The 14,857-nt window shown below is 49.4% G+C and overlaps 2 protein-coding genes across 6 annotated transcripts in view; both read left to right on the top strand.

Annotated features, from left to right (window-relative positions):
* Window positions 1–6: 6 nt before the first annotated feature.
* On the top strand, window positions 7–14,623 carry CPSF4 (cleavage and polyadenylation specific factor 4, 30kDa). 5 transcript variants are annotated; one of them, XM_014547313.1, is made up of 8 exons: window positions 7–129; window positions 1,981–2,031; window positions 3,932–4,084; window positions 7,097–7,192; window positions 7,551–7,644; window positions 8,835–8,907; window positions 10,473–10,643; window positions 14,505–14,623. In XM_014547313.1, the coding sequence occupies exons 1-8, from the start codon at window positions 27–29 to the stop codon at window positions 14,538–14,540; spliced, it is 777 nt and encodes a 258-aa protein (XP_014402799.1). In that variant the 5' UTR covers window positions 7–26; the 3' UTR covers window positions 14,541–14,623. The 5 variants fall into 5 exon arrangements, with proteins under 5 accessions (XP_014402799.1, XP_005875882.1, XP_005875881.1 ...); XM_005875820.2 differs by lacking the exon at window positions 14,505–14,623 and adding an exon at window positions 13,530–13,694 and having other exon boundaries at window positions 10,551–10,643; XM_005875819.2 differs by lacking the exon at window positions 14,505–14,623 and adding an exon at window positions 13,530–13,694 and having other exon boundaries at window positions 10,548–10,643.
* ZNF789 (zinc finger protein 789) overlaps window positions 13,410–14,857 on the top strand; it is a 28,312-nt gene continuing 26,864 nt past the window's right edge. Inside the window, exon 1 of the mRNA XM_014547312.1 lies at window positions 13,410–13,421. The gene's annotated coding sequence lies outside the window, so the exon portion shown is untranslated. The remainder of the gene's footprint in view (window positions 13,422–14,857) is intronic.

Raw genomic sequence — 14,857 nt, 5'->3', positions numbered from 1 at the left:
GGGCCGGTGGGGCCGCCGCCGCCGCCATGCAGGAAATCATCGCCAGCGTGGACCACATCAAGTTCGACTTGGAGATCGCGGTGGAGCAGCAGCTCGGGGCGCAGCCGCTGCCCTTCCCCGGCATGGACAGTGAGCGTGGGGCCGGCGGGCCAGGGGCGCAACCGACTCGGAACTGGGACCCCTTCCCCTCGGTCCTGGGACCCGCACGCGGGAGCCCACCTTCCTCAAATCTTTGATCCCCCGGGGGTGGTTTAAGATAATCTTCAGGAGGGCTAGACCATGTCCGGCTGTTCAAATAATTGTTGAATGAAGGCGGGTATCCTCTTTAAAATATATATATATTATCCTTCCCAGAGAGGAAGGGAAAGGGAGAGAGAGAGAGAGAGAGAGAGAGAGAGAGAAACATCGACGATGAGAGAGAATCATTGATTGGCTGCCTTCTGCAAGCTTCCTACCGAGAATTGAGCCCACACCCGGGCGTGTGCCCTTGACCAGAATCCAACCCGGGACCCTTCAGTCTGCAGGCCGAGGCTCTATCCACTGAGCAAACCAGCCAGGGCAAGGCGGGTATCCTCGATTGGAAATCCTCCCCCACCTCCCACCCCCACAACTCCCCAACTCCTGGAAAGTACTGTGCAGCCTCCTCCCCACCTCCAGTGCCCTCACTGTGCTCTCCCCTTTGCTTTCAAAACGGGGCCGTTGGCGGAGTCTGGAAGACCCGTCAGACTCTCAAGCTCCTTCTTCTCCTAGGACTCACTCCTGGGAGCCTATCCCTCCGTTCTTTTCTGGACTCCAACTCTGGGTCTTTCATCACTCCTGGCAGGTGCCCGAGCTCCCTTTTCAGACTTTTTGAAATGCGAACAAGTGACACCTCCAGGATCCCCAGTTCCACCGCCTTGAGTCCGTCCTAGCAAAATCGGCCTGCAGCCCAGAACCCAAGGAATCCCTTGCAAGTTAATAAGTAGAGGCAAGAAAGTGGCCTTTGGAGATGCTCTCTGTGGGTTTTCAGCAATTCTGAAATGCCTGCTGATAGACAAAACTTTGTGAAACCGGAAGGTTTATTCTGGTAGCCATGGCTGGTGAATTACTGGACTCATTGGAACAGCTAACCCTGATCCCACTGACTTCCACCGCATGCACCCCACCTGTGTTCACTTGCTCCCCTCACCTGAACCAGCTGCATCTGTAGAAGCAAAGCACGACTCCTTTAATAATTGCATTGGTATTGCAAATTAAGAGTAGTCCTACTTTTTTGTCTTCAGTTATATGCTCTTCCCTCCATAATGGTGTCATTCTCTCTCTCTCTCTCTCTCTCTCTCTCTCTCTCTCTCTCTCTCTCGTCCCTCCTTAGAATCCCCATTCATGTGTATTTCCTGTGAGATCATTCCCTCCCTCTGCCTCACATTAAAGTGCTGGGGAATTAGCCCTCTGGAAGGTCCAAGCACCGGGTAATTTCCCTGATCTTGTGCTCCATCCTTCCTTCGCCCACTCACTCCCAAATCCTCGAAAGCATTTTTATTATAGGAGACTCTCAGAAAGCCTGTATAATGACTGGTCTTAACATATGTGTCTCATTTTGCATAAGCAACATTTTTCTTGCTTGATTAAAGTGCTGGGGAATTAGCCCTCTGGAAGGTCCAAGCACCGGGTAATTTCCCTGATCTTGTGCTCCATCCTTCCTTCGCCCACTCACTCCCAAATCCTCGAAAGCATTTTTATTATAGGAGACTCTCAGAAAGCCTGTATAATGACTGGTCTTAACATATGTGTCTCATTTTGCATAAGCAACATTTTTCTTGCTTGGTTGGGCTTTGGTTTTTTTTTTTTTTTTTTTTTTTTTTTTTTGCCAGCCTATTTCCTGTATCATGAACATTTCATAGGTCAAAGGCCAGAAGGTTTTCCTCTCCCTGTCTTCGGATGTCATCAGTAGTAATTGCACCTTGCTTTGTTGACCCTTCCCTCTTTCTCTCCTTTCTACAGAGTCAGGGGCTGCTGTCTGTGAATTCTTTTTGAAAGCTGCCTGTGGCAAAGGTAAGAGACCCCTGGTTCCTTGATGTTCCTCCTGAGGTGCCTTCTACCTCTCTCTCCCCTAGCAGACTTGTAGGCCATCAGGTCTCTAGCTTAAATTGCTTTCTCAGGAATAGCAGTGTCCGTAGATGAAACTGTGGTTTGGATAGGGTAGGAACATGATGGGGTGTTCTGCCTGAAACCTAAAACACGGCACTGAACCTGGCTCTGAATCAGCTTTCTCACCTCACTTTCCCTGTGGCCACAAGCTGACCTATGACATGAACAGGAGCTCCTAGCACTGAGATGTTCAGAAACTTCCTCAAGTTTGTATGCAATGCATTTCTTCAGTTCTATAGTTGATCTTTCTTAGGTATTGGAGGCTAAAGGTGCAGCCCGCGTGGAGTCAGACTTCTGCTGGTAGTCCTCTTTACCTCTATCTTTTAGGGCTGTGTTACCCAAACTCACAGAGTTCCTGAATGGCTGAGCCCAGTATCTGAGCCCAGGCCTTTGTGATTCTACAGTCTGTACAGGCTCACTGTTCTCCATATCCTCTCATCCAAAAAACCCCACACCCAACAATAGTCTGTCTCATGGAGTCTTGTTCATGCTAACCAGGCCCCCACAGAGGCTGCGTGAGCCAGATTATTCGTAAGGAGAAGTATTGGCTGGACCTTATATACTATACATAGGTCTGGCCATTTTTCTTTTTCTAGGCAAATTTATTTGGTTACTAAATTTGATCACAGCTTGAAAGAGAACACAGAATTACAGCAAGATTGGTTTTAATGACTGATTTTGGCAAGTTTTGGTTCTATAACTCAGTCATTTATCACTGAGACGATAGACATACCGGTAGGTCAACCAGTTTGACCTCCAGCTTTCCAGTTGGAATCATCATCCCTGGGCTCATTCCCATGTCCTTGCTCAGTAATTCTGCCTTTCTGACCTGCCACCATCTGTTAGCAACTGTCCTTAACATGGGCATTATGACTGTTTCTTTGTTAACTAATACAGTAGCCACTAGCCACATGTGGCTATTCAAATTTAAATCAATTAAAATTAAATGAAATTAAGAATGCAGTTCCTCAATCATACTAGTCATATTTCAACTGTTTAATAGCCACATGTGGCTACTGACTGCCATATTGGACAGCATAAATATAGAACTTCCATCATTGCAGAAAGTTCTGTTGGACAGGGCTGGTCCAGAAATTTCCCAGTCACAACCTCATTCTGGTTGGGCCTTCCCAGTAGTCTTGCCAGGCCACTACTTAGAAAGAGGACCTTCTCAGGGCATGGTTCTGTCCTGTCAGTAAGGATGATCACTCAGGTCCTACTACAGAAGGCAGACCTCCCCCAGTTTGTATGCAATGCATTTCTTCAGTTCTGTAACTGATTTTCTTAGTTATTGGAGGCTAAGTAGGTACTTTTAACTAAAGATGGAGCCCACCTGGAGTCCAGGCTTCTATTGGTGGTCCTCTTTACCTTCTATCTTTTAGGCTAGAAGATAGCTTAAATAAAACTGGGGTTTCCCAAACCCCAATCTTTGTTTAACTAGCCCTACAATTTTTGCCATGTCCATATATCACTGGAACTATTCTTTAATTAAATAAAGAAATAAACCCACCCCTCCCCCACACCACTGTTGATCTTGTCAAGCCTCCATCTTAAATACAATCTGTGAAATCATGATGTTTTAGTTAGATTTTATTAAAACACATTAAAATAAAAGACATAACTTTAAACTTAAAATGTGTGCCCATGTACTGCCTAAAATCACATTGCCTTCTAGGGGCAGCCACCACCTTCTGGGACATTCTGGTTTTCAGTGCCTCAGGAAAGTGTGGGGAGAAGGCGCCTTGGCTCCCCCAGGCCTAGTGCCCCTGGGCTCAGGGCTACATCTTTCTATCTTCCTCCGCAGGGGGCATGTGCCCGTTTCGCCACATTAGTGGTGAGAAGACAGTGGTGTGCAAACACTGGCTGCGGGGACTGTGCAAGAAGGGGGACCAGTGCGAGTTCCTCCATGAGTATGACATGACCAAGATGCCTGAGTGCTACTTCTACTCAAAGTTTGGTAAGGCAGTTCGGTAAGGTGTGGCCAGGCCCCTTCCTCCATCCAGAACCCGCCGCCCCCCGCCCCCCAGCATCAGTAACTCTAGGAAGGCTCCACCAAGAACCAAGACCCACAGGAGTTTAGCAACTGCTCAGGCACTCCGGGTATCTAACGTCTCCAATCTGTCCAGCTTCAGATGAGAACCTTAGGCATTGCTCTCCAACCCTCAGCTGGCCTATTAGTCATGGGAAGTTATTCTCTAATAATCCCTACGTCTGTGTAGTGCTTCTGTGTGTTTTCTTGTTTGTTTAATTTTTGTTACTCCTCACCAGAGGATATTTTTTCCATTGACTTTTTTTTTTTTTTAAGAGAGTGGGAGGGAGGGAATGAGAGAGAAATATTGATGTGAGAGAGACACATCAGTTGGTTGCCTCCAGGGCTGGGGATCAAACCTGCAACCCAGGTACATGACTTTGACCAGAAATCAAACCTGAGACCCTTTGGTGCGTGGGTTGGTGCTCTAACCAGTGAGCACACCGGCCAGGGTAGTGCTTCCGTTTTTTGAGCACTTTCAGGTAATTTGGGAATTTGAGACTAATGAGAGCCTCCCAGTGGGTGGGTGAGAGTGCAGCTGGCTAGAGGCCTTGTTTCGGCTCAAGTCTACCTTCTCCCTTAAACCAATTTCTTGTTGTGTAGCAACTGATTGCCCCCCTGAGTTGGTTTCCTTCTCTCTGAACATGTGATCCCATGTAGTAGCTTGTCTGTCCTAAATACCCCTTAAGAATAGCAAGTTTGTGCCCTGACCGGTTTGGCTCAGTGGATAGAGCGTCAGCCTGCGGACTGAAGGGTTCCAGGTTCGATTCCAGTCAAGGGCATGCACCTTGGTTGCAGGCACATCCCCAGGGGGGGATGTGCAGGAGGCAGCTGATCGATGTTTCTCTCCCGTCGATGTTTCTAACTCTCTATCCCTCTCCCTTCCTCTCTGTAAAAAATCAATAAAATATATTAAAAAAAAAAAAAAAAAGAATAGCAAGTTTGGGGAGCTGTATTCTGGTGGCAAAGAGCCCTACTCTTCACCTTGAAACTGAGATTGGCTTGATCCCTGCTTAGAGAACATGTGGCCTAAGTTGTCCTGAGTGAACTGCATGGAGAAGTAGAGACAGGCTGAGGGCAGTGAGGCTGGCACAGGGCTCGGCCAAGCTGTTGTGCTCTCTGATGAAACTAGAATCTGGCTCTCTGCTCTGAGTGAGGTTGACTAGGAAAAATCCTTGTTGGTCAGGACAAGGGCTAGCTCTGGCCTCAGGACCGCCAACCCCAGGCCCTGTGCGGAGGGAGACTGGAAGCCTGGTGGGAGACTGGAAGCCTGCTATACTCTTTGTGGTGGGCCGAGGAGTGCTAGACCTGCTGCACGCTTTCAAAGCACTGTTGTCAGAGGAGACGCTAATTATTACAGCAGCCCAACAAGCTTGGCCTGCTGGCTTATTAATTAGAGTCTGGCCTCAGGACCGCCAACCCCAGGCCCTGTGCGGAGGGAGACTGGAAGCCTGGTGGGAGACTGGAAGCCTGCTATACTCTTTGTGGTGGGCCGAGGAGTGCTAGACCTGCTGCACGCTTTCAAAGCACTGTTGTCAGAGGAGACGCTAATTATTACAGCAGCCCAACAAGCTTGGCCTGCTGGCTTATTAATTAGAGTTATGGCGCTTTTTTTTTTTTTTTTTTTTGGAGAGGCAACACAAACTACAAAGTCATAGCACAGACAGATAGAAATAGGACTCAGACTTCCAAGCTTCCTGCCCTCCCCTGGAGCCATCACTGAAAGAAAGCAGTGGCTTCTCAATGGGAACCTTCTTTCATCTGACCCCAAAGGCAGGAGCCAGCCCTCAGGGCAGACTCTCAAGGGTGCCTCTGCAAGCTCACCTGGGTCCCCTACTTCTCTGCTGATGACCATGGGCACAGCAGGCCGCCCCCTCCCTCCTGACCTGGTGTAAACATACTGTCTGCAGCTCCTGTCACCTGTAACACAGGTGAGGGTCCCCCTGCTAGGCCCTGAAGAGACAGTGATGAAGAAGACAGGCCCATTTCCTGCCCCATGGTACTTTTGCTCTAGTGACCCAGGGCAAGAGGCAGCTGATATGTCAGTGAGACAAGAGACCCGATAAGTGCTCTGAAGGAGATAAACAGTGATGGAACCACATGAGGAATCTCCTTTAGGTAAAATGGTCAGGAAGGCCTCTCTTAGGAGGTGAGACCTGAGCTGGGATCTGAAGGCTAAGCAGGGGCCAATCCTGGCAGACAAGTGTCTTGGAACAGCTGGGGGCCATTGTGGCTGGAGGGGAGGAGGAAACAGGAGGGATGAGCTAGACCATGTAGGAACTTGGTGGGTCTGGGAAGGAGTTTGCATTTTCTCAGATTAGTATTTTATGTGTAACAGGTTGGAAAGGAAGGGCAAGCATGGAAAGGGTGGCTGAACTGTAGCTGGTGAAAGATGCTAGTGGCAACTGGGCTGGTTGCTCCTAAGATAGCTCCTCTCACAAAGGCTTCATTGCCTTCTACCACAGGGTCCCAACCTGAGTTCCAAAATCTTCCCTACTTTTGTCCTAAAAGGTAGACTCCTCAGACCTTTCCCCTGTCCCAGCTAGTACATGTGAAAAGCTGATCCAAGTAGAACAGTAATTTCCTGGCCTCAACTGGTACGTTTGCATACCTGGGCACACCACAGTCCCGGGACACCATCTTTGGTAAGGGATGGAGCCATGAGTTATTTAATGAGTGTGTGTATACCTTGTGCCCAGCTCTGTCAGTGTCATTGACCCTGGTGACAGCATGGACACATGTGAAGGGAGGACCTTCACAGCACACATACAGGTTAGAAAACCAAGGCCCTGAGACACTCTATCAAGTCTCGGGGTTCGCCAGGCCAGGACTAGACACCAGAACCACCTGGCACTCTTTGCCTTGGGAGAAACCGAGGTGGGTCTGGGTCCAGCTCTCCCAGGGCTGTCCTGGGTGGACACATGTTGGGTTTCCCTGCAGGGGAGTGCAGCAACAAGGAGTGTCCCTTCCTGCACATCGACCCCGAGTCCAAGATCAAGGACTGCCCTTGGTACGATCGTGGCTTCTGCAAACACGGTAGGTGTAGGAGTGGCTGGGCCCCCTGGCAAGAGGCCAGTCCTCCCTCTGCCCACATGACCCTCTTACCTGTACTGCCTATACCAGCAAACATGGTGTTAGACATTTGGGGGCTAGTGAGGCTTTTTTACACTCTCAACTCACTTGAGCCTCCCAAAGCTCCTGTGGGCTACATTCTCTTCTGCATTTTCGATAAGGAAACTAGTATTTGAGAGGTTGTGTGTCCTGCCCACTGTCCCTATGAATAAGAGGCAAAGCCAGTATCTGACAATGGTCTGGGCAGGGCTCTGACTGGCAATGGGCACGAGAGCATCCCCTAAAGAGGGGGTGGTCTGAGTGCTTGACTCTGGCTCCACAGGTCCCCTGTGTAGGCACCGGCACACGCGGAGAGTCATCTGTGTGAATTACCTCGTGGGATTCTGCCCGGAGGGGCCCTCGTGTAAATTCATGCAGTGAGTAGCCAGCTCCTATCCCCCCAACTCCCACACTGCTCTCGCCCCAGGCCCTGCTGCCCTGTACATCTTTCCTGGGTTCAGTTGGGCTTTGGTCACTGGGTGGAGGTAGCACAGTGCCTGGGGTAGTGATAGGAGGTTGGGAAGGGATCCCAGCTGCTTCCTGAGCTCAGAGGTGGCTGACTACACCAGCATTTAACCTTTCTTGGGCACAGCCATGAGGGAATCTGATGAAAACTATGGGCCCTGTGTTCCAGAGAAACTCATGCACACATAGCCTTGCATATTTTTAGGGCCCTCGGGTTAAGAACTTATGCTGTAGAGGAAGGGTACTATAATGTCAGGGCCTCCTATATGAATTACTGAGCTTGGGTTTCACATACACTAGTTCATGTAACTCTCACAAGTATGAAAGAGAATGTCCTTTTTCACACATGAGGACACAGGCAGCTCAGCCACTGGCCAGGGTCACATGGTGGTAGGGGGTGGTGCCTGATCAGAGGCAGGTCTGCAGGCCTCCAAAGCCAGGTTCTTACCCAGCAGGGCTCAGCACTCCTCTCCTGGGCCTCAGTGCACCTGTCACTTTGGGTGGTTGAGGGGATAGGGTGGCACAGGGTGCTGCCTCCATCCACACTGTCAACACCTGTACGGGAGCACAGTGTCCTGGTTGCTGCCACACGGTGAGTAAGTGACTTGGTCCCACTCCCTAGACGAAAGCCCAGGAGCCCAGATGTGGCCCAGGGGTTCCTGCTTGTGGGGCAGACAGACATGTCCTCCTGGGAGTCTGTTAGAGAAGGTCTGGCCCTTGAGTTGGATCCTGTAGGGAAGGGTGTGTATTGGAAGGGCTCCCATGCTCAGAGCCCTTCGTGGAGCAGGCTCCTGCCTTCTGATGTTACCCACAGCTGTTTCCTCATTCCTCTGAGCAGCACTTTCCCCAGGTCTCAGCCAGTTATAAACAGAGCTGGATCTGAGCCCAGGCATGTCAGTGCTGTTCTTCCCACTGTCCTATGGCTTCAGGGGCAGAGCTGAGAGCCAACATTCACCCTACGTCCAGTTGGTTCGTTTTTGTACTTGGGTAGAGACTGGCCATGATATTCCCTGGGCCAGAATTTGAGAACATCGCCTAGCCTAGCTCCTCTTTTCATCTTTTCTTCTCTTGTTCTCATCCCCTCTGGTTGTTGGGTCACCAGCCCTCTATTTGAACTGCCAATGGGAACCACCGAGCAGCCTCCACTGCCCCAGCAGACGCAGCCTCCGTCAAAGGTACCGTGTTCTGGCCCTTCCTCGGCCCTATGGCATTGCTGGCCCTGGCAGTGCCCTTGCAATAGAGAACTCAGTGCCTGCATCAATGCCTGGTCTGTCATAGCCCCAGCTGGAGACCTGTGAGAGGGCTCAGGAGGAGGCAAGACAGTCATCCTGAGTTCCAGCAGAAAATTCAGGGAGCTGAGCAGTTCGTTATCTGCCTCTAGATATGGAGGGCTGTCTGCTGGAGCTGAATGCCCACTTGGTTTCTCTTCCCTTGCTTGGCGAGTGCCTTGAGGCCACCTTGGAGCCAGAGTGGAAGGCAGCAGGAGCTCCACGTCTCTGCCGTTCTTGCTTCTGGTTCAGACGCTTTCCTTTACAAATGGAGAAACTGACACTCCTAGAGGGAGGGGCTTGCCTGAGGTGCCACAGCTGGGCAGGAGCAGATCTGGGAACAAAACCAAGGCTGGCTAGTTCTCTGGCCAGTGCTGTGATCACTCTGTGAATGTTCCCAACTTTGGGGAATGCTGGGAACAGAGGGCTGAAGGACCAGCTGGCTCCGTTTTCTAGACAAGGGGTCCTACGACGCAGCAGTTGCCCGATTCCCCTCAAGCAGGAGGAAAGAGGAAAAGCCATGGACAAATGGGAGTCAGCGAATCAGCAGCAGCTGCACCCCCTGACCCCCACCCCATCCCACCCCAGCAAGGGCATCCTAGGTTTGGTTACTGGAGTGGAGGATTGGAAACCCAGAGGAAGGGCTGGCCACTGTGCTAGGCAGCGTCTCAACATGCTGAATAAACCCACCCATGGACCTTGAGCCTAACCTCTTACCTGGATGGACTTTGAACTTGTTGTCAAAGCCCCACCAGGCCTTCCTCACTGCTAGATGCTGAGTAGCCAGAAGAAATGTCTGCACTTGCCACACTGACCACCCCCATCCTCAGGAGGTTATGGGCTATCAGATAGAATTCCTTGTTAGCAAAGTTGGGAATTCTTGGGTGCTGGTGCAGCCGTGACAACCTGGGGGTTTCTAGCTTGGGATTCCTGTGTTTTTGGAGGCTGGAGCCAGAAACCACTTGGTTGGGAGGTGGCCTTGCTATCCAGTCCCACCCCAGGAGCCCCCATCCCCCTTGCTCATGTGACTCCCTAGTGGAGGGCCCTCTCAGCCCTAGACCGAAGTTCAGCATGTCAGCCTCCAACTGTTTTTCTGTGACTGTTGCTCGCCGTGTAGGCTGCTAAACATCTGGCTGAACCAAGCGTTCATCCTGACCTGAAGCTAGAACCTCAGAAACAAAAGTAAGGCCTGCTCATGCCCTCGCCCCACTGCCCCAGAGACCTCCTTGTCTCTTTGGTGTTTTGTTTTCTACTTTTATTTTTCGTTTATGTGTGTCTGCATGGTATTTTTCGGGCAGCCGCTCCTGCCATCACCAGATGTTTCTATTCTGCCTGCTCTCCGGGGCCACCTCAGAAGCCCTTCTTCCTGTTGGTCATGCGGGAGCAGTCCCGCCCTCTTTTTTTCTGTCCCCATTGGTAGTTTGCGTGCACGTGTTTTCTGCAGTAAAACCGTGTTGTGTAACTCTTTCCAGCAAAGTAACAATCCGCCATTACAAAGGTCGTCCTCCTTGATCCAGTTAACGAGTCAGAACTCTTCTCCCAATCAGCAGAGAGCTCCGCAGGTCATCGGGGTCATGCAGAGTCAAAACAGCAGTGCAGGCAACCGGGGACCCCGCCCATTGGAGCAGGTCACCTGTTACAAGGTGAGTCTTGGGTTGGGGGGTGGGGAGGGGTCTTCACAGTCAGTGCCTGTTCCCTCATTCTCCAAAAAGTTAATTTTGAAAAATGAAAAGTCTTTGTTTTTGCTAATTGTAACAGTAAAAGTGGGCCATTATGGTGGGCTACTTTCTTCTACAACACACCAAGGCCAGGTACACTATTAAACACACAATGAATGGAGTGTACTTTCAAAAAAGGAAGGGAAATCTGTCGGAGGCTAGGAATAAAGTGGAAGCACGAATCCAGGGACAAGTGAGCCCTGAAGCCTCTGGTTGTCCTCAGATCCTGCGTGGGCACACTGAAGGGGAAAGCTTTAGGCCCTTCTCACCCCCTATGCATACACACACACACACACACATAAAATAGGACACTCAGGGAAAGAGTAAACTTTTTAAAACCCCACTAGGAAACTTGTGTGTTATTCTTGGCTCTTGATGGAAAGGGGTGAGTGGAGTTCCGTGAGTTTATAGTCACTGGCAAGTCTTTCCATGAGTTGGGCCTGTATTTATGCCGTTGGTGAGGGCTAAAAAGCTAGTTTTCTCATCTAAAACAGCCCAGATGGGTCCTGGAACCTGGCTCTTTGATGAATTTATTCTCAACCCAAATCACACAGAATTCCCATAGCTAGAGTTCCAAAGAATGAGTTCACAATTAAAAATCACAAAACATAGAAGGAAACAAGCACCACCAAGTGAATCAGAAACAATGAATAATAGAACTAGACTTATAAAGACTTCAGATTGGGAATTGTTAGAAGAAATACAAAGTTAGTCCATACTTTTAAAAATAAAAAATTTATGATATAGAAGTGTTTAAGATACAAAGTGAGTGTTGTCCCTTACTCCCACCTTTTCTAAAACAGCCACTTTATTTATTGTATTCTGTTGTTATGCTTTTTGGTTTTGGTACCCCTTTACACTCCAAAATCCCTAAGGGGGATCCCACCAGGGACCCCACTTGGATAACTGCCCTTCTAAACTTTTATTCACAGAAAGACAAGGACGGTATGTATTTTAATATAAATGGGGTCCTAGTATGTATAGAGTTCTATACTTTTCTTTCTTTACAATATACTGTAGATCTATCAGTACTGTAGATCTATCCTGTATACTATCAGTATATGTAAATCTAATCTTTTTCAGAGACTGTAATCATATTTTATTGTACCAGTTCTGTTAGTAGACAGTTAAGTCATAATTTTTACAGCTAAAAATAGTGCTAAATCTGATACTTAGACATTTGTGATCTCTTGTCTGATGTCAGTAGCATCCATCCCTGCAAGTAGAAGGGCTGAGTAGAAGGCATATATTTAAAATGTTCATAGAAAAGTCAATTCACTGGACACTTCCCATGGCCATCAGACACTCACTGAGCACCTGCTCTGTGCCAGCTCTGCTGAGGAAACAGACTGCTGCTACTCTATCCTGGGAGGGGTTTTTGTTCTCAGGAAGGCTGGTGCCCAAAGACACTAAAGTTAAAAGTGCACATGGATTCAGGGAAGGCCTCAGATTTCTAAGCCTGAGCCATAACAAGTGAGGAAAGTACAGAGGGGAATGAGAAAGTGATATCTGTCCTGTGCAGAGCAGCTTCCAACCAGTCAGTTCCCAAGTACTTCTTGCCTCGCTGTAGGACTCTTCAGCAGGGCTTCTGTGAAGCAAACTCTCCTAAGTGCTGGAACCTCAGAAAGCTGGGGTGAGGACCTGCCAACCTCTTCTTACCAGGGGCACTTTACAGCTAATATTAAAGTTGCCTTGTGGGAATCCTGGACTCCCCAGGATCAGCTGTGGAGTCTGATGGATATGCCAAGTGCCATGAATGGGCCCACACAGGCCCTCCCTCTGGTCATCACATCAACCAAAGGACTAACTGGCAGCTACAGAGGCCACTTGTCCACACAGGTCACAAGTACAGGTAAAGACTTGAAAACATGAGGACAGCAGGCTTGGGAATAGAGCAGCCAAGAGTTCTAGGCAGTGGTGACCAATTAGAGCCCCACCCTCCAGGAAGTGCCGAGGAAGCAGGGATTGCGAGGGCACTGAATGGGTTAGTGCAGAGTGGGTGCCCCTACCACCTCCAGACCCCTTGTTTGGTGCTTGAGGATGCCATTTGCTTCCTTTCTTAGAATTCTCCTTTTTGAGGAGCAACAAGGTTGAATGAAGTAAAAATAAGGCAGGTACAGGATAATCAGAACCAGGACAAATCAGGGTCCATGCTAGATTTTTGAGGTGATTTTACCGGGTCTGTTCACCCAAGTCTAACCATTTTGTCCCATCTCTGCTCCTGTGACCGAAACCTGTCCCCAGGGATAGCTTAGGCAGATGTGCAAGAACCAGGAGGGGAAATCTGGGTGTAGCCCACACAGTGTCCACAGCCATGAATCCCCCCCCTGCATTGGGGGAGGAGCCTGGTAGCTTCTCTGTCTCTGTCTCTCTCTCTCCCTCTTGTTCCCTCTCATCGCCAGGCAGTCCCAGAATGTGCCTCACAGGTAGGTGGCCAGCCATGCAGAGAGGCTGCATTCCTGGACAGGTGGAGAAGCCCTGGTGCTGTGGGCTTCTTCCTACCACCTTGAGAGCCCTTCTGTGGGCAGGTCCCATGTGCCCAGCTGGCTGAAGGAGCTCACTACTGTGTGCTCTCAGATCATCCTTTGGCTGCAGGGGTCTCTCCCATTTGACAAGTTTTGGGCTGCAGTTTCTATACCACCTTATCTTCTATAGCTTTACCCTTATATTTCAATGAAACTCTGTACCACTGAGAATTTCAGAGTCTTTGTTCCCAACCTGGTATTTGATGAGTGCCACCATAGTTGAAAACTGCATTTGAAAATTACTTTTTTTTTTTTTGCCTTCTTCTTTCCTTCCTACTGTTCCCAGTGTGGTGAAAAAGGACACTACGCCAACAGATGCACCAAAGGGCACCTGGCCTTTCTCAGTGGACAGTGACAGCAGCTGGAGACAGCTCAGAACAGCCCAAAGGGCCCCATTTCGCGGACCACTCTGGGCCATCCTTGGGATTGTGCATTTGACTGTTCAATGCCAGTGTTAGTGCAACTCTGGCTGGAGCTGGTAGGCAAGCACACTGGCGTTTATCAGTCTGAGGGGCAACATCTGTCAGTTTCCCTACCATTTTGCTGTAGTCTCTTTTAAAAAGGGAACATGTGCTCCAGTTCTGTCCCTCCAATCAGCATCATGTGTGTCTAGGCATCAACATCTGTCTGGGACTTCCTGAACACTGCTCTCTGGAGAGGAGGAAGTTGTGGGGAAGAGCTTATACAAGCAGTTCTGTATGAAAGACGGCCCTTTCCCTTGGGCCTCATTAAACACCAGTTCTTGGTGACCCCAGGGACTGGTGGGTCCTCAAAACTGAGGCTAGGTCATGCCTGCTTCCTCCATGTCCTGCTGAATTCAGAAGCTGTGCCTATCAATGTGATTTGAACGAGGCAGCCCTTCAGGGCAAACTCAAGTGGGCTTGTTGCCTCAGCCTGGTCCTGTTCCAAGGTGGCAGCGATTGAGGAGGGGTGCAGGGCTCTCAAGTGTGAGGGTCTTTTTCCTCTAGGCTTATTTTCTTGGGGCACATGCTTAACAGTGTTTAAGGTATACCTGAAGCTGAGCTACAGGCCACCCTTTAAAAAGATGACATGATCCACCTGTGCACCTACCTCCTGCCTCTCAAGCATCTGTACTGTCACTCAGACACCTTTTGGCCTATGGAGACCACCTTAAGCCTGGAAATGTGAAACTATCACCTGGAACTTGCTGGGCAAGGGGACCTATCCAAGTTCAATTATAAGAACAATTTTTATGAGGTTGATTAAAGCTTGTTTTTTAAGTTGTGTCTCATTGCTTCAGACTCCATGCCAAGGAGAGGATCTTGCTATTGGCTGATCCACTAGCTGCCTGGCTCAAAGCTTTGACATTGGTGCCTGCTTATCCCCTTTCAACGAATGACTTCAGAAGTGAAGTGATGCTGCCGGTGAAAGGTCTTTTTGCTGGTAGGTCTCCTTACTTCATCTCAAATGTTGGATGGTATTTATTCAAATTCAGGTCTAGGAGAAAATGAGGCACAGCATCTCACCCCCTTATACTCCATGCAGTATATAGGCTCACCATAGGCCCCTTAACAAGAAATGGATCTGGCCTTCACATCATTTTACTGAGGCCTCTGATAAAGGTAAGGAAAAGTGCTGTATATGGGCTCTCAG

This window comes from Myotis brandtii, unplaced genomic scaffold, assembly GCF_000412655.1.
Source record: "Myotis brandtii unplaced genomic scaffold, ASM41265v1 scaffold470, whole genome shotgun sequence".
NCBI classification, from domain to species: Eukaryota; Metazoa; Chordata; class Mammalia; order Chiroptera; family Vespertilionidae; genus Myotis; species Myotis brandtii.
This window is presented reverse-complemented; position numbering and strand designations above follow the sequence as displayed.